General features: G+C 39.5%; 1 protein-coding gene across 4 annotated transcripts in view; it reads left to right on the forward strand.

Moving 5' to 3' along the window:
* Positions 1–24,720, forward strand: part of sntg1 (syntrophin, gamma 1) — a 442,632-nt gene that overhangs the window by 343,297 nt on the left and 74,615 nt on the right. For all 4 annotated transcript variants that reach the window (XM_059980773.1, XM_059980783.1, XM_059980754.1 and 1 more), the window contains 5 exons: positions 4,902–5,036; positions 14,614–14,670; positions 21,089–21,146; positions 21,239–21,282; positions 21,409–21,450. In XM_059980773.1, the coding sequence (XP_059836756.1) occupies positions 4,902–5,036; positions 14,614–14,670; positions 21,089–21,146; positions 21,239–21,282; positions 21,409–21,450 (336 nt within the window). The remainder of the gene's footprint in view (positions 1–4,901; positions 5,037–14,613; positions 14,671–21,088; positions 21,147–21,238; positions 21,283–21,408; positions 21,451–24,720) is intronic.

Consider the following 24,720-nt stretch of genomic DNA (forward strand, 5'->3'; position numbering starts at 1 on the left):
CTATCAGGTCACCTCTCATCCTCCGTCGCTCCAAGGACAAAAGGCCGAGTTCACTTAACCATTGAATGACGGAGTAGTCTCGATGTGCCAAATGGTTTACTTCTGTTCCTTTATCTTATGGACTAACATTCTAAAGTCACAAGACTGTTTTAGACAGATTAGAAGATTAATGGTTCAGAAAATAAACCAAGCATCACTTATTGTGATCACACCATTGGCACACAAGGAGTACATAAGTATGCTGACAAAATTCAAATAGTTGTAGATGCCTCAGGCCAAAGGACATGTCACAGATGCAGTCTTTTTTAGAATTTGTCAATTACTATAACAGATTCCTGTCAAAGCTGGTGATTGTGCTCCGCTCCTTGAATTTATTACAACAGAATGGGAAGAAATGGCAATAGACAAAGCAGTATGAGGTGGTTTTCCACATATTATGATCCGCATCATCCAATGAAATTTACCAGAGAGACTTTGCCTTATGTTACAGGAGCATCATGTCATGTTATGAATGATGAAAGTTTACGCTCCATAGGCTTTGCATCATGTTCCTTTACCACTGCAGAGAATAACTATGCAGAGAGCCCTTGAGTCTGGTTTGGTGTGTTTCAGCCAGTACTTGTATGGAAGAAAGTTTACCCTCATTGTTGATCATCAACTATTAGTGTCCATTTTCATTCCACAGAAGGGTGTTCCAGTAACAGCAGCAGCACGAATGCAGAGATAAGCACTGTTTCTGGGAGGTCACTATTATAAGATTGAATTGAAGAGGGCAACTAATTATGGAAATGCTGATGGATTATCCTGTTTTCTCTTGGAAAAGGTAATACCTGGAAAAATTTTAAAAAGAGGACACTCTGCTTGATGTATTCTCCCTAATACAAGTTGAAAGTCTCCCTATTATGGCAGAAATGATGCAAAGAGAAATTCGAACAGACCCCTCGTTGTCTCAGGTCTAGATAGCAACTCAAAATGACTGGGATGTGTAGCAGAAACTCCAGTTCTGCCAATTTAAAGGCTTTGGGATGAACTTTCCCCTCTTGGGGGTTGCCTTGATTGGGATTTAAGAGTTGTACCATTTAAGCTGAGAGCTCAAGTGTTGTACTGTACACCTAGGCACAGTGAAAATAGAAGTTTGAAACTTTGGCTGGTAGCCTGTGATGGATCTGCAGAACAAGCAGTTACCCACACACTGTTCAGGATGCCAGTTTGCCAAAGGAAAAGATTTCAGAGCTTTCAAAACCACTACCTGCAGTCCTCAAATTAACCCCTACAGCCACAACAGAGGAGGTTGTAGAACCTAAGATTGTTTCAGAGCCACAAGCCCCAGTTGTCCAGCAGAGTGACACCAATGTCAGGAAAGATGTTATCGGCAAGAGTAAGAAATCCTCTACAGTGATTAAATCTTTACTATGCTGGAGTTGTAGGTATATTATGTAGTATACTGTGTATATGCACTATATACAATGTTGAGATGTATTTGATATTAATTTGGAGCTTATAGCTGAACAGGGAGGAGTGTTGTGTATTTAATATCTCAGTAATATTTGTATATATTATAAATATATTGTTTGATTCAGCATTCTTATTCATTTAAATAATTCATTACAGGTTATGTGTAAAAGGACATGAATGGCTTATGTCATCACATCACCACGTCATAAATATGCACCTCATTTAAAGTAAAAAAAAAGTTTACATTCATCTCTCAGGCTACTTTGTTTTTCCTTCAATTAATTTTATGTTCCTTCCATTGAGCACATTTACAAAGAAACTGCCGCAAGAAAGCAGCTTCTAGCATCAAGGACCCAACCCCTACCATCTCTCTTCTCGCTGCTGCCATCAGGAATGAGGTACAGGAGCCTTAGATTACATACCACGAGATTCAGGAACAGTTATTATTCTTCAACCGTCAATCTTCTGAACCAGTGTGGATAATGATAGCTTCAGTCACCTCCACAACCCATGAGCTCACTTTCAGGGACTCTGCAACTCATGTCCTCAATAGCATTTATTTGTTTTTATTTACCTGCACTCCACTTTCGCTGTAACTGTAACACTAAATGCAGAATTCTGCTGCCATTCTTCATTTATACTGCCTCAAGGTTCTAATATTTTGACATGATCTGTATGGATGGCTTGTACTATGAATGGTTTTCACTGTATCTCAGTACGAGGCAATAATAAACAAATACCATTAGTAATGTGCAACTCCGAAATGTTGTGTCCTGTCATTGGATTCTACATGGAATCCAGTGATAAAGTGCTTTTTTTTTAGATGTCTTTCAGCAAGTTTGAGAATCCCTGTTCAGATAAGTAAGCATTGAAGTCCCAAACTTACTTGAACTTCTGAGAGAAATATATGCATCAGCTCAAAATATTGCCAACTAAATCAAAAACAAGAGAAAAATGGTAGAAATCCGAGCAACACACACAAAATGCTGGAGGAACTCAGCAGGCCAGGTAGCATTTATGGAAAAGACACAGCTAACATTTTCGGCTGAGACCCTTCGGCAGGACTCAAAAGGTCCTGCTGAAGGGTCTCGTCCTGAAACGTCAACAATGTCCCTTTATATTGAAGTTTGTAGTAATTGTTCTTCCTCATCTGTGTAAGGTAAGACAAAGAAATTACATCACATAATTTCTATTCACTCACTCTTCACTACAAGCCAGCTTCACCTTCAGCTTCCACTTATTCCAAGTGCTCTCATTACTATTCTAATAAAAGCAAATTGTTCTTCATAATTTGTATTCTTTGGCTAATTTTCTTTTATCACCTGAAATTCCTAGATATTCTTCAGAATTCCCTTTGCATTTATTTTCTGTCACTTTCAAATTTTAATTATAGATATCAGTATATATATATATATGATTAAATCAGTATTCAACATACATGTCACAATGGTGAGTGCCATCTTTCCACATACTGCTCTGGCTATGTTTTCTCCCAGTGCTCGGGTTTTCGTCCACATCCCAAAGGTGCATCAATTGGTAGGTTAATTAACTGTTGTGTAGTGTAAAGAAGAGAGGTAGATTTGACAATTGATTTGATGAGAACATGGAATGAATAAAACTGGATTAGAGTCGTATTAGTGTAAATATATACTCAATGGCTGCTTTATAGGTTACCTCTTGCACCTACTAAAGTGGACACTGTTCATATGTTTGTGGTCTTCTGCTGATGTAGCCTATCCACTTCAAGGTCTTGTGCATTCAGTGATGCTCTCTGCACACTACTGTGGTAACACATTTTTTCAGTTACTGCTGCCTTCCTGTTAGCTTGAACCATTCTGGCCATTCTCCTCTGACCTCTCATGATATTCAAAGTATGTTCACCCACAGAACTCAAGCTACATGTTTTTTTTTGCATCTTCTTCTGTAAGCTCTAGATATAGTTGTGCATGGACATCCCAGGAGATCAGCTGTTTCTGAAATACTCAAACCACCTCATCTGGCTCCAACAATCATTCCATGGTGAAAGTAACTTAGATCATCTTTCTTCCTCATTCTGATGTTTGATCTGAACCTCATGGCCATGCCTGCATGATTTTAAGCATTGAATTGCTGATTAGATATTTGAATTTAGAAGCAGATGTACATAATAAAGTGGCCAAAATGATGGTCCATGTGGACTCAGTACACTTAGGGAATATTTCTGTACTATATGATTTTATGAATATATATCCTTTTCTTCATCTCTGCTCCAGGTGCTTAGTTATAATTTTCCATAACTTCCATTGTCTGATGTGTCTTTTCAAACTCCAATGATGTTTACAAAATCCTACTTATTTCCCCAGAGTAGGAGAATGGTTAGTTGTAGGCGATAACAGATTTTAATCAATCGTTTTAACAGGCAGGCACTGGACTTAAAGAACTGCTCAGAAACACTTTAGTAAGCATTGGATTTCTCAGTTAGACATCTTTGAATTAAGAAGCAGACTGACTAGCTGCATCACTGCCTGGTATGGGAACTGTACCTCCCTTGCAGAGAGTTGTGTGGATAGCCCAGTTCATCTGTAGTTTTGAGCTTCCCATGATTCAGGACATTTACAAAGACAGGCTTGAGAAAAGGACCCAAAGGATTATTGGGGGCCGATGTCATCTCAACCTCGATCTATTCCAGCTGCTACCATCTGGGAAACGATACCGCAGCAAAAAAAGCCAGGACCAACAGGCTTCGGGACAGCTTCTTCCACCAGGCCATCAGACAGGTTAACTCACGCTGATCTGAGTGTATTTTGATGTTACATTAACTGTGCTATTTATAACAAATTATTATAAATTACTATGATTGCACATTTTGGATGGAGATGTAACATAAAGAATTTTACTCCTCATGTATGTGAAGGATATAAGAAATAAAGTCAATTCAATTGACTTTCTTCAATCCAATCACTGAAAGTATTGGCACTATGTCCATAAGCACACTTTCATAACTATCCTCAGGTAATGCCTGCCAACAACATATTGTCCCTTGTTTCATGTTTTACTAATCAGAAGGATAAAGACCATCTGTCCTCAGTGTAATAGAAGATAATGCAAGATTGCTGGTAATGTGCCAATCACCTGTGAAAAAGTCAGCATTGAAACCTTTCGATCAGATTACATGAAAGGGTCAAAATTTTACATAGTCTACCCTCTGCAAAAACAACCCTGACTGTTTGCCTCTACATTTAAGCATATTAAAAGCAAAATCTGAAACACAGAGGCAATAAGCAATTAGGATTTCATAATCTCTCCTGTGGTGCTCATGTATTAATTGTTAATACTAGGATGAAAAGTCCTGTCAATTGTAATTTCAAAACTGAAGTTGCACGGAATACTGGTATTCCTTATAATAAATAAGGCCTTAAATTTGCTTTAAAATTAAACTGGTTTACTTTTTTTCCCCTTTTTTTCAGACAAAGACAGGAATTTGTTTGCTACAAGATGGTTCTCAGGAGCCCTTTGAAGTGCGATTGCACTTAGCAAAGGACATTTTAACAATTCAAGAGCAAGATGTTATCTGTGTGTCTAGTGAAAACTTCTATTCCAGTGTAAGTAATATCCTTTTCTATCAACTTAATGTCTTTGCCAGTTAGAATGAATTATGCATATATATTGCCAGTCATATAATAACTGGATTTATTGCAAAGTCCTTTTCAATGTCCAAAATATTTTGTGGTTAACAAAAACAGTGGTGTCAGAGTACAGAATAGAAAATAGCACAATTTAAGGATTCAGATGATAATGGTCTTGTGCCTCCATGGCAACTTAGAGAATAGAACACAGCAAGGGTTAGCACAAGGGAGCTACTAATCATATACAGCTCATTCATATGACATTGACAAAGTTCAATGTGAGCTTTTCATTTGGAAAATGTATCTGTTGAAGAAGTTTTGTGGTTCATTGAAGATTAAGCACAATTTTTTTCCTCCCTGATGACTGTCTTCAATGCTTATTTCCTCCCTCATACTAGATTTACTGTCTCGTCTTTGTACTCAGTTTTAAAGCTACCATTGAAGTTTACCAGAAGGCTGAGAGAGGGAATCTATATATTCCTGCTATGGCAGAAATTAGGCAATAATCCATTTCATTAGCTATGTTTTGAGGGGGGGGGGATTTTGAGATTTCGAACATTTGGTATGTTTTATTTTTGAGCAAAGTATAGACCCAAATCTCAAATAAAGGGGTCCAGGGTACATGCAAACACTTGTGACCAAAAGTGTGCCAGGTGTCATCATGACTAATGAGTTTGTGGACGTTCACTTAATAACTGCCAGCACCATGCAGACTAAGCTGTTCATGAATCAGATTATATATTATACTGCTTCAAAGACAGAGTTAGGATTTCCCAACTGGACACCCAGCCCTCTCTTTTCAGTTGTTACATCTAATACATCGTGAAAAGGAAAAAGTAAATAATGCATTTTCCCTGTTCATTTATTGCCCATTAAGGATCAGAATCAAGAATCTCTCATTTCTACAGGTGTACCATGGAGATCATTCTAACTGGTTGCATCAGTGTCTGGTATGGAGCAGCCTCTGCACAGGACTGGAAAACTGATGCAGGAAGTTGTAAACTCAGCCTTCTTCATGGGCAGTAGCCTCCCCAGCATCGAGGACAACTTCAAAAGGTGGCACCCCTGGCTGAGTCTTTAACCCTCAGTAGCTTCTGGTGATCTTGTGCATCGGAGGGTCCGTAGCAGGTGGTCATGCAGCCGGTCCACCGTACTTCTGTCAACGTTTGCAAGAGTCTTTGATGACATACCAAATCTCCTCAAAATCCTGATAAAGTCGAGCTGCTGGTGTGCCTTCTTCATGATTGTATCAAAGTATTGAGCCCAGGATAAATCCTCTGAGATGCTGTCTCCCAGGAACTTAAAAATGCTTACCCTTTCCACTGTTGAGCTCTTGATGAGAACTGATATACGTTTTACTGATTTCCTTTTCCTGAAATCCACAATCAGTTTCTTGGTCTTACTGATGTTGAGTGTGAGGTTGTTGCGACACCATTCCACCAGTTGATCTATCTCACTTCTGTGTGCCTGCTCAAACATTGTCTGACATTCTGCCAACAACAGTGGTGTCATCAGTGAATTTATAGATGACATCTGAGTTGTGCCGAGACACATTGTCATGTGTGTACAGAGAGTAAAGCTGTGGGCCAAGCGTGTTCTACTTTTACGAGCTACCTAGAGACTATACATTTTTACAGTATTCCCATCTCTGTGTAGTACTTGAATACTCTAGAGGGAGCAATCTGGCTTTTCATTTAAAAGACTACTAAACAAAGTAACTTCCAGTCTTGAGTGACTTGGAAGTGCTTTCTTTAGTCCTGGAAAAGATCTTGAGCTGATCTAAAGACTGGATATGCACAAGGAAGGACATACATTGGGAAGCCATACCATTTGTGCGCGGACCAAGTGAGGTCCAAGAAGGTATGGACCAGGGCGGTACAGGCGCGCTTACGGGACTGCTTTGAATTAATAGACTGGACTGTGTTCAAGCAGTCAACTTTGAGTCTGGATGAGTATACCACAGTTGTCACTGAGTTAATTAAAACCTGTGTGAATGAGTGGGTGCCTACAAAAACTTACAATACATTCCTAAACCAAAAGCTGTGGATGAACCAGGAGGTTCATGGTCTGCTGACGGCTACATCTGTGCTATTTGAGTCTGGTGATCCAGGTCTCCACAAGAAAGCCAGGTATGGCTTGCAGAGGGCTATTTCCAGAACTAAGAAATAATTCCGAGTATGGTTGGAGGCGACATTGGATGCATGTTAGCCCAGCAAGGTTTGCAGAACATTACTTCCTACAAAGCAAAGCCCAACATTGTGAATGCCAGTCACTGCCAGATGAGCTCAATGGTTTTTATGTTCACTTTAAAAGGGAGAATAAGCCTACAGCTATGAGGATCCGTGCATCGTCTGGTGACCCTGTGATCGCTGTCTCAGAGGCCAATGCCAGGCTGTCTTTCAAGAGGTGAACCCTCTTAAGGTGGCAGAACATGATAGAGCTTCTGCTGAAAACCTATGCCAACCAACTGGCTGGCAGGGGTATTGAAAGACATTTTCAATCTCACATTGCTACGGTTGGAAGTTCCCACCTGCTTTAAAAAGGCAACAATTAGACCACTGCTCAGGTAGAGCAGCATGAACTGCCTTAACGACTATTGTTCAGTAGCATTCACACACCTACGGTGATGAAATGATATGAGAGGTTGGTCGTGGCTAGAATCAACACCTGTCTCAGCAAGGTCCTGGACCAACAGCAACTTGCCGATCGCTCCATAGGTCTACGGCAATGTGATCTCAATGGCTCTTCATACGACCTTACATCACCTAGACAATAAAAGTACCTATGCCAGGATGCTGTTTATTGACTATAGCTCAACATTTAACACCATCATTTCTACAGCCCTGATCATAAAGCTACAGTACATAGGCCTCTGCACCTCCCTCTTCAAATGGATCCTTGACTTCCTAACCAGAAGACCACAATCTGTGCAAGTTGAAAATAACGTCTCCACCTTGCTGACAATTAACACTGGCACACCAAAGGGAAGTGTGCTTAGCCCACTGGTCTACTAACTCTACACCCATGACTGTGTGGCTCGGCATAGCGCAAATGCCATCAATAAATTTGCTGATGATCCAGCCATTTTTGGCAGAATTTCAGATAATGATCAAAGGGTGTACTGGTGTGAGATATATCAGTTAGTTGAGTGGTGTTGCAGCAACAACTTTACACTCAATGTTAGCAAGACCAGAGAGCTGATTGTGGACTTCAGAAAGGATAAGATGAGGGAACACAAATTAGTCCTCATAGAGGGATCAGAAGTGGAAAGAGTGAGCAATTTTAAGTTCCAGGTGTCAATATCTTTGAGGGTCGAACCTGGTTGTAACATATTAATGCAGTTATAAAGAAAGCAAGACAGTGTGTATTTCTTTAGGAGATTGAGGAGATTTGGTCTGTCACCTAAAACACTTGAAAACTTCTACAGATGTACTGTGGAGAGCATTCTGACAGGCTGGATCACTATCTGGTATGGGGGCTGGTTACTACTGCACAAGATCACAGTAAGTTGCAGAAACTTGCAAATTTTATCAGCACCATCATGGGTACCAGCCTCTGTAGTATCCAAGACATCTTCAAGTAGCGATGCCTTAGGAAGGCTGAATCCATCATTAAGAACCCCCACTGTGTTATTATGCACGTGAAGTTTCAGTTCCCAGTTTGCAATACGGGCAGTTAACCCGGAACTCAGAAGTAATGTTGGTGAATAATACACACGCTCTTGGCCGGCTAGACTGTCCTGAGTAAAATGTGGTCGAGCCAAAGCCATTCTGTAAATCTGTGAATAAAATAGTTCTGGGGTAGCACCTAAAAGTACAGCTCCTGATTGCAGATAGAAAGTGCAGCCAATATTAGGTCTGAAAAGCGCAACCTGGAGGAAAGGTGTTTGTAGTGACTTCACAGATCAAAGAAGACCAGGTAACATTAATAGTAGATGTCTTTGAGGGGCTCAGATGCTTACATTAAGCAACTCAAGAAACTTGAAACAGATCCAGAGAGGTCATGCGAGAGAAGCACAAGAACCCCACTGTCCATAGACATCTGTATGAGCTACACCAGTATGACAGTCAAATGCCAATGCTGAACAGAGTGATCTTGATGAAGAGGTCACCTGTCTCGCTTCCACATCATGAAGCTTTGGTTCAAAGTCTGTCTCTAATCAACTTTAAGTTAAAGACTGTAAGCCCAAAGTATCACCACAATTCTCTCAGAAGATGAAGAGGGAAAAATAAAAAGGAAGATGGGGAGACCACAGACCCAAAGTTCAGAACAGCAGAAGTTCAACACAAATCAACAGGAGGAGTTTCTATCCATAATGAGCAGTCAACGGAAGGAGCTTCGTGAATTGAGATGGACTCAGTTGAAACTTGTGCAAAGATTCACTGATTCACTGTAGTCCAGGGCGCCATTATGAGGCACATGGAACGAATTATGGTCACACAGCAAGAACAAGAACACAACAGATAGGATCTTGGCGGAAGGATGTGAAAGAAATGAACATGTACATCAGAGTTCTCTAAAGATTAACGCAGTATTAAGCAGCAAGTACATGCAAAAACAAATTTTATGATAGAAATCTTGACCCTATCTATTCTTCCTGCTGCTTGAGCAAAGCAGCCAGCATAATTAAATACCGTCTCACCCCATTCATTCTCTCATCTTTCTCTTCTTTCATTGAGAAGATGATTTAAAAAAACTTAGAGAACATGCATCACCAGGCTTAAGGAGAGCTTCTATCCTGTTTTTATCAAATGAACTCTCTATCTATCAGTCTACCTCCTCATAGTCCTTGCACCTTACTTGTCTACCTGGACTACATGTTCTCTTTAATTGTAACATCACAATTTGCATGCTGTTATTGTTTTGCCTTTAGTGCTACCTTGATGTATTTATGTATGGAATGATCTGTTTGGATAGTGTCCATATCAAGCCTTTCACTGAATCTCAGTACATATAATAAGAATAGAACGATTATTGCCAGCCTCAAAGTCGGAAAAATGAAGCATGACATTGTGGGTCAGGCTATTTAGACCTTAACTGTTGTGTATTTGGTTCTTTTTGAGCTGCTTGCAAAAGATCTGGAAAACATTTGGGAATTAGCAGTGCATCAGAAATCTCACTGTACGCAGACCTCAGCTACAATCTGTGGAACATTGTGGATCCTGAATTGGTTCTCCATGTTCCTTCCCCTTCTGTGTGGGTTTTGTGATAGGCCTGCCACTTACCCAAGCACTCCTTTCTATATAACCCCAGCCTTTTCGTTTGGTTAAACATTTCAAAGTCGTCATCTACAGCAGATGTAACATGCTATTTTGCATTCTGTGCAGTTCACACCTACACAAAGCTATCCTCCATCCTGATTAGACCCTAAGACCATAGGACACAGGAGCAGAATTAGGCCATTCAGCCCATCAAGTCTGGTACATCATGCCATCATGACTGATCCCAGATCCCACTCAATCCCATACACATGTGTTCTCACCATTTCCTTTGATCCCCTGACTGATCAGAAAACAATCAATTTCTGCTTTGAATATACCCATGGACTTGGCCTCCACTGCAATCTGTGGCAGAGTATTCCACAGATTCATTACTCTCTGGTTAAAAAATTCCTCCTTAACTCCCTTCTAAAGAGTTGCCCCTCAATTGTGAGGATGTGCCCTCTAGTTCTGGATATACCCACCAGAGGAAACATCCTCTCCACATCCACCCTATTGTTACGAAATTCCCGTAACTGGATCACTTTCCAGCAAAGATAGAGAGGTCCGTTGAAGTCTGATGGTACTATTTTTAAAAGTCTTTAATTATAAAGGGGCACAAAGATAAGATTAATACAGACATTCAGATAATATACGTCGTCCATACTCAATCTAAAAACGCGGGTATAATAATAATCATCAATTAAGCAATAGCTCTATCGTTTGTCTAGGGGATATTGTATTGTCTGATGGAAAGATAAAAGTCACTGTCCTTTCAAGCTGCAGCTCTTTGGGTTTAAGAGAGAGACGGTTTTAAACTTGCCCGGGTCTTTTATGAGGCCAATCCGTTGAGTCGGGGGAAGTTGGTTCCCCATTGTTAGTTCCAAGTCATTTTCCGTGGTACCAGCCACCAGCCCCCAGGCAAGGGAACCGAACGCATGTGGCTTCCTTCAAATGGCTTCCTGCTATTACGGAATCGCTAGCATTTCTTCTGGTGCGTCTGAAGGGGTTGTTCCCCAGACCCTCTTTTATACTTCCTCACGGGGTCTCAGATGTTAATCAGGTTGGGATGATGCAATCCCTCAACCAGCCCTCTCTGGTCATCCCCTGAGGGGCTTCAATGAATAGTACAGTACTCAATACACAACTTGGTCTTCTGGAGACAATGGCCAAGTCCCGTAGCTTTACACCGCTATGGGGTGGGGGGGGGGGGGAGAGAAACATGACATCCTGCACGTCTCTCTCTCATTTCCTGGGTCTCCTGACCCAAATCAATAATGATCTTACGATTTTCACAAAGGAGGGGGCTAACCCACACCCTTCGGCCCCTCAGAGCTGTGGTACATTCATGACACTATCTAGTCTTTTTAACATTCGTTAGGTTTCAATGGAATCCGCCAGCATTCTTCTAAATTCCAGTGAGTACAGGCCTAAAGCTGCCAAATGCTTCTCATATGTTAAACCCTTCATTCCCAAAATAATCCTCGTGAACATTCTCTGGATCTCTCCAATGACAACACATCCTTTGTACTCTTATCATCAATTCCTCTGCTGTAGTCTGATCAATTATTCTAGTTAGCCCCTCTAGCTCCTCTATTTATCCTGCCACTGCACTGCATTGTATACATTTGCTGTTTACATTGCAAATAAATGCTAGTATTTAATTATGCATATGTAATTCATATACATCTTTTAACCACTAACTTTTTTGCTTTTTAAAGATACTTAAAATCCTTTATTTTTTGTATAGTTCTTTATTCTTTATAATTATTGAACACTAAACCACTGTTATACTAAAATAAGGACTGCCTACTGTTCCATGCCGAGATTGCATTTTGGTACAGCTCATCACTTGGCTGTCCATCTCATACCTGCATGCAGGCAGAGGCTAAAGAGCAAAGCACCAGAGATCATGATAACAAACAGTTGGTCATGGGAAGCCGAGAAGAGGCTATAGTATTGCTTCAAGTCACTGCACTGGCCCATGTTCAAGAAAGCACACTTCTGTGGATCTGAATGATTACATCATTAGTGTCACGGATTTTAGCGAAACAGTTATAAACAACTATGTCTCTGCAAAATCATGAGATCCACAATCTGCTGAGGACCAGATTAGTGGCATTCAAGAAGGTGAGCGAGAAAGTTGCAAGGGGTCCATGTATGATCTCTGGCATTTCTAAACTAAACTTGAATTAACAAAGGACGTTTGACAACTGTGACAGGGCTTGGATGCTACCACCTCTTAGAAAATCAAGCAACATAGGCGGCAAGAGAGCCTCGCTTCCTGATACTTACTGTGAAAGCCCACAAGAAAATGAATCTCAGGATCGTATATGCTGAAATATACGTACTTTGATAATAAATTTACTTTGAACTTTTGGGGATGCTGATTATTTTGTTGCACGTCACACATCACAGCAGCAGAAGCCCCAAAGCATCCATTGACCTAGAGTCCATCAAACTACAGTTCACAATCCAGCACTTGGGAATGTCATAGAGGAGCTGTCCCTCCAGCAAGGGGGAGAGAGAGGTACTTCCTGTAACAACATTGGTGGAGACCAGCAGCTCGCTGTCCCGAGGTTACAATCTTCCATGCTGCTTCTCCAAGCTCCCCATCTTGAGGGTTGACAGAGAGATTGAGTACAGGTTCCTTCCTCCCACGGCAGCCAGCGATTAACCAAACACAGCTCCTGCTTTTCGGTGTTCCAGTCTTGACGTTGCCATCTCCCACAATGCTTCAGTCAGCAAAATCAGTGAGGAACCAGGTTGCCCACGTGGCCGCTCCCTGACTTCCAACCTCCCAGCCCTGAGGCCATGTATCGTCCGGGCCGTTCGTGAAGGTAGCAAAGCACTAACCTGTGCAGTCAGTCTGAATAGCCACCACTTGCAAAGAACTGAGGGTTAAGAATCTTTGCTTCACCTTATCAATAATACTCCTGTCACCATCCTCAAGGCACGTTGTGACAATTGTCAGCCCAAACAGATATTCATTCGCTAGTCTTATAATTATGGTCAAGGTGAACCTCATTAGTAAAATCAATAGAATCACTGATGAAGCACATGAAATAAAAAGGGAAAATGGAATGGAGATGCATTACTAATTAACACGTAATAGATGTTTTATCCAGCCAACCAGATACAAAACATGTTAGAACAGCTGGCACATTGGCCAAAATGAGATAGTAATACAAATGAGCTTTGAACTAGAACTAATATTCTCCTTGTAACACAAAGACATTTTATGAATAGATGGCTGTCTAATATTCTGAGTTCTGAATATTGATGTGCCTGCGTCTTTGCAAATACTGTGCAAATTAGACTGTAAGACATAGGAGCAGAATTAGGACATTTAGCCCATCGAGTCTGCTCCACCATTCAATCATGGCTGATCCTTCTTTCCCCTCCTCAGCCCCAGTTCCCGGGCTTTTCCCTGTAAACTTTGATGCTACTTTCAATCAAGGACTTATCAATCTCTGCTTTAAATACACCCAACAACCTGGCCTCCGCAGCTGCCTGCGGTAACAATTCCACATATTCACTACCCTCTGGCTAAAAAAATTTCTCCACATTTCTGTCTTAAATGGACACCCTTCTATCCTAAGGCTGTGCCCTCTTGACCTAAACTCCCCCACCATGAGAAACATCCTTTCCACATCTAATCTGTCTAGGTCTTTCAACATTCAGAAGATTTCAATGAGACATCCCCTCATATTTTAAATTACAGCACGTGTAGACCCAGAGCCATCAAACGTTCCTCATATGATAACCCTTTCATTCTTGGAATCATCCTTGTGAACGTCCTTTCAACCCTCTCCAATGTCAATAATTCTTTTCTTAGATTAGAAGCCCAAAACTGTTCATAATACTCACAGTGAGGGCTCACCAGGGCCTTATAAAGCCTCAGCATCACAGACCCGCTCTTGTATTTGAGACCTCTTGAAATGAATGCTAACATTGCTTTTGCTTTCCTCAGCACCAGCTCTACCTTTGGGGTGTTCTCCACAAGGACTCCCAAGTCCCCCTGCATCTCAGATTTTTGTATTTTCTCCCCGTTTAGAAAATAGTCTGCACATTTATTTCTACTACCTTTGTCATAGAGTGAATTCCCCCCAATAATTAAAAGCATGTCCACATCAATGGGTGGGACATCCCTCATTGACTAAGAATCTTAATGAGAGTAAGTGAAGACACCACTGCCACTATGGACCATAGAATACCTGAAAAGCTTCTTGTAAGTTATTTGAAAAAATATATACAAATTGCCTGCTAAACCTGAGTTTTTGTATTATGTGAGAATAGTTTCAGAATTACATTGATTTATTTAATTACAGATATTATCTGTTATCCTTCTACAGGAAAGAACCGTTACAATTAGAAGACAGACGATTGGTGGATTTGGTCTAAGTATAAAGGTACCTTCTAAAAATTGTACTTAAATATTTCAGAAACAATTTTAATTGGAATCTAATGTAAACCTTCTCATATTTTTATTGACAAAAATTTCAAATCACTTTCACCAAAAAGAAATTGTTTCTATTCACATAAAGACAACTTTTGCATATCTCTGTTCATTATTCAATGATCTAGCTGAGTTTTACCAACAAATATTACATGGAAATGATCGGATATATGGCTTGATAGACCCTGAAAACATGAGTCTTTGGGGATGAGGTTTCTTCCCTGAAAAGCTGGATTTGTTTGTGTGTATGGTACCTATGTTTGCTTTGCTCTTAATTGCTTCAATGATGAAAATCATGGTTCTAATATAGAGAACAGATTTCAACTTGTATAGTTGCATGGGCAACCACTTCCTCTGCTAGTTCAAAGTAATATTGAGAAACTGAAGGAAATGCAATTAAAGATTGTGCTAGTCTTTTTATCAATCACCGCAAGCCATTTTGTATTTTTTTTTTCTGCAGCTAAAATGCTTCTGTTTACGTATTCCATAGAATACCTTTGGCTAAATAAATTATGTATGATAGACCTATTCCACCACCTCACCACACTCCACCAAATGGCTCACCAGAGCAGACAGCCAAAATTTGTCAGGAATAAAATGGTCAAAGTATTCTATCATCTGCACATTGGCTTCACTTCAAGGAGACTCAGACCTTAAAGTAGCTCTGACATGTTGTTCCAAAACCAGACAAAATCTACAAATCAGCTCTCTGCATGTTCAGTGGGTCTGAATGAGCTTGTTGAACAGTTTTGCAGGTATATGATACTGGTACCTTGTACTACATGTTTAAAACATTATCTTTGAATTCAAATGTTACATTTGGTAATTCAAAACAAAGTGAATAGTTTGGCACAAGTTCAGGATCTAGAAGACTTTCAAGACCTCGGAGAGCTGTAGCTGCTTGTGATGTTTAATGCAGCTTGAAACAGATGTGAGGAATCGCACATGGCTCAATTAGCCTTCATCTTCTGTAAAGATCAGATAAAACCATATGGCTTTCACCATTTTTATCCTGCAGTGCCTAGTGTCTATTTATGGATCAGGAACAAATAACTTAAAAAATAGTGATCTTATACCTCACTTGAAGCCTTAAGAGCATATGCAGTTTTACTTTATATTATTAAAAAACCTCGGAAACAGAGTGGTGATGCACATACACCAATCATAAGAAGCAAGGAGATATTAAAAATTCATCTTTATTGGAAATGTAAACATATAAGTAATTCCTCATAAAAGAAATTCTGTTTTAGCACACAACAGGGAAGAGGAATAGCAGCTATCCACTTTTGCACTTATTGGTAAAGAAAATAGCACAGAAGCTAAAAAAAAGACTCCTCTTTTGCACCTCTGCCTAAGGTGAATTTAAGTCCATTGATTGTAAGGTAACAGAATATATTTACTTCCAGTTACCAAAAGAAATATATGTGTCAGTATAAAATGAGGAATTAGACAAAAAAAATATCTAATTTCCTTTGTAATATATCTGAACATATTTAGTTTTTGGTCTTAAAATCTAACTAAAATTATTCTTAATTTAGGCTATTATAATCATTATGAAACAAGCGTGTTCTTGTTTATTAGAGATTAGGAACTTACAGAACCAGTAGTTATCTGTGTGAATAAAGAGTGAATTAGAAACAATCTAGCTCACCTGAAAGAAATTAAAATAAAAAGAAATTGTGATACTGTTGGGGACAATCACAATTTTTGATCACAGATGTATTGATCTGTCCTGCTGCTGCAGCCTGTTTCTGTTTCAAAGACCTGATTAAGGGAAACGGCACAAAAAAGCTCTGTTGACTTTGTACATCTACTTGAAGTGTATTCATAATAGTGATACTGGCAGAATTGATGTGTAACACATCATAAAACTAGCATTTCTGAATGTAGACTAAATATGTCAAGAAGCAGAAGTGCATGCACAAAATGCTGGAGGAACACAGCAGGCCAGGCAGCATCTATGGAAAAGAGTAAACAGTCGAGGTTTTCAGCAGAGACTCTTCGACAAGACATAACAGTCGATGATTTAGGCCTGCCAAAGGGTTTTGGCCTGAAATGTCGGCTGTTTACTTTTTCCCATAGATGCTGCCTGGCCTGCTGAATTCCTTCAGCATTTTGTGTATGCTGCTGGGATTTCCAGCATCTGCAGATTTTCTCTTGTTTATGAAGAAGCAGAGTAGAACGTGCATCCATTAAAAGTTAGTGAATTCAGTGCCACTAACTAAATATTGCTACCAAGGCAAGATTTTGCATTATAGGAAATACAAAAAATATTTGCTTCAAATCTGACAACATTGACAGTATTATGTAATTTTCAGTCTGTTAAAAGTGATAATCAGCTATCATAAATAACAGATACCTGCATGTGATTTATTGATGTGAGAGTTATGATAACTATGGTATAAGGATTGGCTGCAAAATAACTTGCATTGAATAATGCAATCCATATATGTAAGTAAAAAGGATCCACATGGCTGCCAAAATGAAGACTTGAAACATGTGGGCTCTGATTTTGTGATTAGAGTTACTACTTCCAAAATTCTAGCCCATTCGTTTTAATGGATTCGTTTTAATTCATTTTATAAGCTTTGAAGAGTAATTGCTGGATGAGCAGTGGTGATCCAAAGAGATGACCACTGTTTTGTTCTGTGGGAGACCATCCCACTCATTGACATCAATGCCTGAGCAGTTTTGCTGTGGCAATCAGCCCTAATTACATTTTGTGCGTCTGCTGCAGCAGGTTGTGTGGCTTTTGCTGTGCTGTAACGTGGTCTGAAATGTAACCAGTAGACAATCTATCACATAGACTCCAACTATGAAACTGTCACAGCTTCCATCTGAAACGGGTGGTCTACAAACTCAGCCCAATATCATGTGTGAATAGTCCTGATCTCCTCCCATGTTATGTAACATTTTATATTGACTATCTGGCATGTGTGTAAATGCTCCTAGCATTTACTTGTGAATTTCCCATCTACCTTCTTCTCAAGGTAGGTCAGTTAAGTGCCTGCAGCAAACTTTGTGTATTACATCATATTCCAAGAAATTGCCCTAGCTGCAGACTGCACCCAGAGACTCAATGCGTGCAGATTCTGATATTAAGCTAATGTCCAAATAATGCAGCGGCTGTGGTAGAGGATTGAATCAAGCAATGACATGTTTATGTCTTTGATCACTTTTAGATCCATTGTTCCATAAGATGGGTCCTTGGCTTTCAGAAACATAAATGAGTTGCACAGCTATTAGAGCAGCTATCTAATACCTTCAACAATCTGCATACAATTCTAGTCTCCTGTGCCCTCTGTGTGGAGTTTGCACATCCTCTATGTGATCATGTTGGTTTTCTTGAGAAATTCCAGTTTCCTCCCAACTTACACATTTTTCCTTCGCCTTCTGAATTTCCACAGAAACACTAGCAGCTCTGCCGTCATTCCTGCTACTACCCCCTTCCAATCAACTTTGGCCGACTCTTCTTTCATGTCAGTGTAATTCTCTTTACTCCACTGTAGCACTGATACATCTGACTTTATCTTCTCCTTCTCAACCTGCTGGGTGAATTCTATCATATTATGATCCTTTTTACTGGTATTATTTGAAGGTAGAAATCCGATAGGTGTAAATCAAAATTGACCACCAATTTGAAGTTATAGGATTTTCTGTAGAATTCCATTCAGTTCTTTGGAGTTTAAGTTCATGCATTAATTTCCTCCTGCTTTCTTGGCAGTGAAGGATACACTCTTGTCCTTTCACCAGAGGATAGTTTTCTTTTGCACCTCCTTGAACAACTCCAAAGCAGCAACAGAAAAGCTTGGAGTCCATCTGCTTCCATGCTATCTTGTCAATTAAATGACATTTGCTGCTGCACTTACTCCTGCCAACTCTTAAACCCAAAATATCTGATGGTACTCTTGTAGGTTTCAGATAGTGCAGACTCACTCCAGCCATCTCCAGAAATATACTGCTTGCACAGGCATTGATGAATTTAGCATTGAGACTAGCAGAGAGCTGTATTTATTTATTTATTTTGAAATTCAGCACAGTAACAGGCCATCTGGCCCTATAAACCCACAGCACTTAATTATACCCGTGTGATTAATTAACCTATTAATGTGTACGTTTTTGGACTGTAGGAGGAAACCCATACGGTCATGGGGAGAACGTACAAACTCCTTACAGACAGTGGAAGAATAGAACATGTGTCGCAGGCATTGTAGTAGCTTTATGCCAACTGCTATGCTACTCTGCCCTGTGCTATCCCAAAGATTGCGCTGATTGATAGAGATCTTCAGGTTTATGTCTTGCCTGCACCACGTGAACCTAATTTGAGTTTGTTGCACATCATAATGTTTTCCTTTATCCCCGGCATTTTCCAGTTTATTCTATATATTTTCTGTTACATCAGCTTTGTGCACTTCTATTAATATTCATGCTTTTAGTCACATTGTAGTACTATGGTGGTTGTATAGTGGTTATGGACTCTCAAGTGCCACTTTTCTTTCACATAACGATGTTTTTGAATAATTATCAAATTTGAGGCAGGCAAAATATGCAGCTCACTCTGGCAAGCCACCAAATTACCCACTTAAACTTCAACAGATAATACCATAAGAGCTGGCAATGAAGCATAAAGGGCTCTGACAGTTATTCCTACATAATGACTTTCCATTTAGAAAGGTTTCTATAGCACTGACCTACATGGTGCAAATGCACATTTATTTTGAACTCCCGGAACAGCTTCCTAGATTAATGCCCATTGCTTGACATTTGCAGTGAAAGTTCCAGTTGTGCTAATATACACACTGCTCTTTATCACATAGAGGTCAAACTATTTAATACATACAGTCCTCAGTTAGTTCCAAATGTTTCAGAACTGATACTAAACCTGACTGACTGAAAAATAAGATGCAAGTAGTGCACAGTATCCTGTTACATAATTTAAGGAATTTTTCATAGGGAACACTGAGGGAACTTTGGTATAAACTAGAGCAGAAGACAAGGGTGGGCGCTGGAGCTATAAATAATTGTAAACATGTTTGAGACTCCATACCAGCTGTAAAGATGAAGAAGCAAACGAAATGTAAAAGGAATTCTTATGCAGGCATGAATCTAGGCAAGTCATTCTAATATAATAGAAAGCCACTTTTCTTACGGACAGAGAAATGGAGATAGTTTTGCTTCCACTACTCAGAGAAGAATTACCTATGCACCATCCCAATTGGCTATCACTGAAAGAAGGTGCAGACATGTTTCAGATTACAGCTGACTGTCTCCGCATGTGAAGGCTGAATAAATACAACTGCCAGAACACCTGTCTGATTTTGACCTAGAAGGAAAGATTGCCATTGCCATGGGAAGGTGGATGTTTATCTAGACCAATGCAGGGTGTAATTGGGTCATGTTTACATCTTCCATGCAGTGCCACAAAAAGTACAATGAGTTTTAACTGAAATGTCTCAGAAGTATCATCCATTGTTCCAATTAGTCAGGTTCATAGATTCATATTGAAATATTTGGAGTCTGCAAATACTTTTTTTTGGGATGAAAAACACCTCTCGTATTCCATCAGTTCCATTGTTTTTGGGGATTTAGTGATGCTGGCAGGATGCAGAACTTTACTTAGCTGGTCAGAGCAATCTTCTTGATAACTCTGCCCATGTTCCTCTAACAAATTCAGCCTGGAAGATGTTTAGAAAGTGTCAGAAAAACATCTACACAGAACAAAAACAAGCAGGTGCTAAACTCATGTCTGAGGCTCCCACTATGCTATTCCTTGGTACTCACTGGGGCAGCAAATCACGGATACTAATTAGTCCTTGATTTGAATGGATGGCAGACATATTCACAGAATACCCAGTTTTGCTGTTTGTATATGAGATGTAACAAATAATTCTATAATCATATTTTTAAATAACACCTGCACATTTGCTTGGAATCCCACCACAAGCAAATATAAGGGGAAAATTGGGTAGCAATTGGCACCTAACTTTATGTGCTCCACCTGCACACAAACAAAAATGCAAATAGAATCCTTGAAACATTCTTTTCGATCAAAATTTTGCAACTGATAACCTAAAAAAACCAATTTGCTAACTTTCAGTCCAGTGATGACAATAACTCAAGAGTAATACTCAAGTGTTTAGGGATAGGCACTAAATATTGGCCTTTCCTGCTTCATCCATATCTCAAGAAGGATTTTTTTAAAAAACACTGAATAACCCCCATGATAAATCATTCCATTCACTGCTTTTATTTCAGATAGATTTTAGTGATTCTAAGCAATCACCCATATGTTATAATCTGTTATTTATGACAGCTGATCTTAGCACTGTCCCAAGAATACATCATTCTCTCTTGCTATTTTATATCTCCAGGGTGGAGCAGAGCACAATATTCCAGTCATAATATCAAAAATCTCAAAAGAGCAAAGAGGTATGATAAATTTGGATTTTGTTCCCACTGCTTTAATACAATATGTCAATACTTGATGTTTTATCCTTTTTTCTCCTGTGTTATTTACCAAGCTGATCTGTCAGGTTTGCTGTTTATCGGAGATGCTATCCTTCAGGTAAGTTTGCTATCATTGTTGATTTAACTAAGTAATTAGTACCAACCTCAGACACTTCTAGTGTCTTCAGTTTTGTTAACAAATGATTCTTTTTCCTTTTTTCTCATGCTTTCCTTGCAACATTAGATAAATGGAATAAATGTCAAAAACTGCAAACATGAAGAAGTGGTGAGTACAAATGGACATCTGATTTTGCTCTTTTTTCTCTTTCTTTAAGGAGGATTCACCCTGTAATATACATATGTGCATTTTGATATCTGCCTTATGTAGCTTATCTCTTAAGAACTTCCTAGATAAATCAGGGCATTTGAGCCTTTCACATGTCAACAATCTTATTCCTATGAGTGGTCAAGAAGGCCAGCATTTTCAATAAAAACAGCCAAATTCAATTTGCCAAAGTGGAAACAAATATATGAGAGGATATTTTGCTTTAGTGGATAAAGACTTACAGGCAATTTCTTGATCTAAATTCTCAATGTGCTCGATGATCACTAAGCAGAAAATTGCCCCTATATTTTGTCTTAACATTTTTGTTGCACATGCCTGAGTATATTTACCAATACTTCAAAATATATTAATGAAACATGCTAATATAACTATAGCAGCTACTTGTATTCAATCAAATCTTTAAGTTGAATAGCAATTTGAAGGAATTCTCAGGAACTGTATTATTAAAAATTACTTATCTAGCTGCATTTTATGGTACATGCTTGGCCACAAATTTTAGACATACAAACATATGGAAGTTAGAGGATGGATCATTGGGTGTCATGTATGTTGGTAGAAGGTAATACAATGGTGTGATCAAAGATACGCTTATATGACTTGAGGTGATGAGAATTAAAGAGGTCAAAGAGATAACTGTGGCAGGGATTGGGGAGTTTATCTTGATGAAAGCAGTAATATATGATAAATGGACAATGAAAGGAAAGAGTGTCTTGAATTTAGATGGATATTAAAAACATTTGGTTCCTTCAGGTTATTATTACCCGAGGAGTGGTAGTGAGAATAATCTCCTACTACCTACTAAATGCTCCCAGTACTGTGCACCTCAGATAGCCTCTGGCAACCAAGTACAGCTGCTCCCGGCCTTCATGTGTGGCTTAGCTATTAAGCCTGAAAGAACTGTTTCTACCTACAAGAGAAGGGGAAAAAGCAGGTTACTGCACCTTAGAACAAGTCACTTCAGGCAGATTGGGGCTTGTCAGCCATGCTTGGTAGCTCATCTAGGAGAAGGAACAGTCTGATCTCAAACCTTTGCTGCCTTGTGGCTATAACCATTCACGAGGAGCCTTTGGAAGTAAACCCTGAGGAAAATTCCAGAGCTGGAGTCCCTAAGGCATTCCTACATTGTGGACTGGCAACTCCTGCAATGACACTATTGCCAATCTGCATTGGTGTCTAACTGACATTCGTCTGGATTCATCGGCTGTGTGGAGAGGGGGAGCCTGCTACATTGGCAACAGCTTGCTCTGCATATCGTACTACCCAGGCTTGCGTATCACATAGGCAGCTAGGAAGCATCCTCCATGGTCGAGCAGACCAACTGAGGATCTCAAAAATGACTTATGGTGAGAGTAATTTACTCTCCATAGCAAGCGATTTAATATTTCAGGTAACAGGAGAGAAGCTCAAAGCTGAAGGAAATGTCAAGAGACTATGCAAGAGAGACTAAGCTGTAATTGAATAGAAAGGTCGTAATGTCATGACAACTCAGTAGAAGTGGTAGAATCTCTTATAAATTGGGGCTAATTTATTTTTGGGGGTAGGTATCTTAACCTGTATTGCAAATTAATGCTTATGCAAAAAGAACATAGGCAGCTCTTCAAGCAGCAGCAGCCATTGAGTGGGCAGATGCAATGTTTTAGATACGAAGGAGATTAGTAAGCTGAGTCTTCAGTGGACATATTAAATGAAAAGACTGCAATACATGCACCCTTTTCTACATTGACTTATAATTATCTCAGTAGCTGATCCGTTTTTAGAAATTGATCTGAGGAAGGCTAGCAAAGATTTCAGTGCTCCATTTTTGTGCAAAGGCACCTGGCTCTGCTGTGTTGCCGTTTACTGCTAGCCTTCAGGAAAAAGGCAGTAAAATCTAATGTTGCAATATTTAAGTGATTATAGCAGTACTGAAGTCCAGAAACTGTTTTGATTACTTTCAGTAAAGACAGATGCAACAGTCATGATTAACTTGCTGGTCACAGAGACCTCAGCTGCAGGTTAAACTGTGAGATTGCTATCCTCTAATTCAAGTCAAGGGGAAAACTCGAAGGTTCCTTAAAGTGAATAAACCCCAGAAAGACATGAGTCATTAATATGCTGCTTACAGTTTGTTGCAGCTGTACTCAACCAGATATGCGGAGAGCATTCCTTCATTCTTCTGACCTGTGTACCTTGTGTCAGGGTTACATCACTTCCTATGGAATACCCAACCTGCAATGTCACAGTGAGAAATATGTTGTGCCATATGTTATTAAATGTGATGCTGTGCATTTTTGTTGCTGGTTATGACCCATCATAGTTCATTGACCCTTGTGTTGAGATGCCAGTTCTGATTTAAATCTAATCCGCTCAGTACAATCGGAGTGTTAGATAACACAATGATGGTTATCCTTGGTATGATGTTGGGACTTCGTCTCTATAAGTTCTGTAGAATTGCAATCTTTACCAATTACATCATGGATATATGTACCTGCAACAAAGAGATTACTTTTGTGGACAAGGTAAAATATCTCATGTTGGTTTCATTGCCATCTGCTGCTAACCTGCAATTATGTCCTTCAACATTTGACAGTTCAATCACTGGTGGTGCTTCCAAGCCATTCTTGGTGATGGACATTGAAGTCCCTGTATCCTGTGTCATTGCTTCTGTTACTGTTCTTCCCAACTGCTGTCCAACATGGATGACAGTCATCTGGTAGCTGATGGAGGACTATGTTTGGTGATTAGGAAGAGATTCCTTGCCTATGTGTGACAGGATGTCATGAGACTAAATTGCTGACTGTCTAATAATGTGTGGAGAAATACACAAGTGCCTCATTGATACAGTGAACTGCACTGCTATAAATATTTTCACACCAAACGGGGAAGGTTCAAATGTTTGATTTGAATTTCTTCTGAAGGGAAAACAATGTATCCAACTTTTGCACCATCCCTCTGAAGGATAAAATATACTCCATATCAAACAAATGTTTCAAAAGTTGATTAAGTCCAAATATGTGTCAATTATCATTTTGATGAGGGAATCTTTTAAATGAGTTTGTGTTCTTTTCTTTAAATTGGCAGTTCCAGCTCGATTTCTAGAACCAATGCTTCTACAGAGATGCAAACACAATCTTGTCTGTTGATGCACTTCCTGACATTAAGATGACACTGATAAACAAATGTCATTAATTAGATACCATTAGTGATCATGCTTAGTGTGCATTGGACAAT

This window comes from Hypanus sabinus, chromosome 1, assembly GCF_030144855.1.
Source record: "Hypanus sabinus isolate sHypSab1 chromosome 1, sHypSab1.hap1, whole genome shotgun sequence".
In the NCBI taxonomy this organism is placed as follows: Eukaryota; Metazoa; Chordata; class Chondrichthyes; order Myliobatiformes; family Dasyatidae; genus Hypanus; species Hypanus sabinus.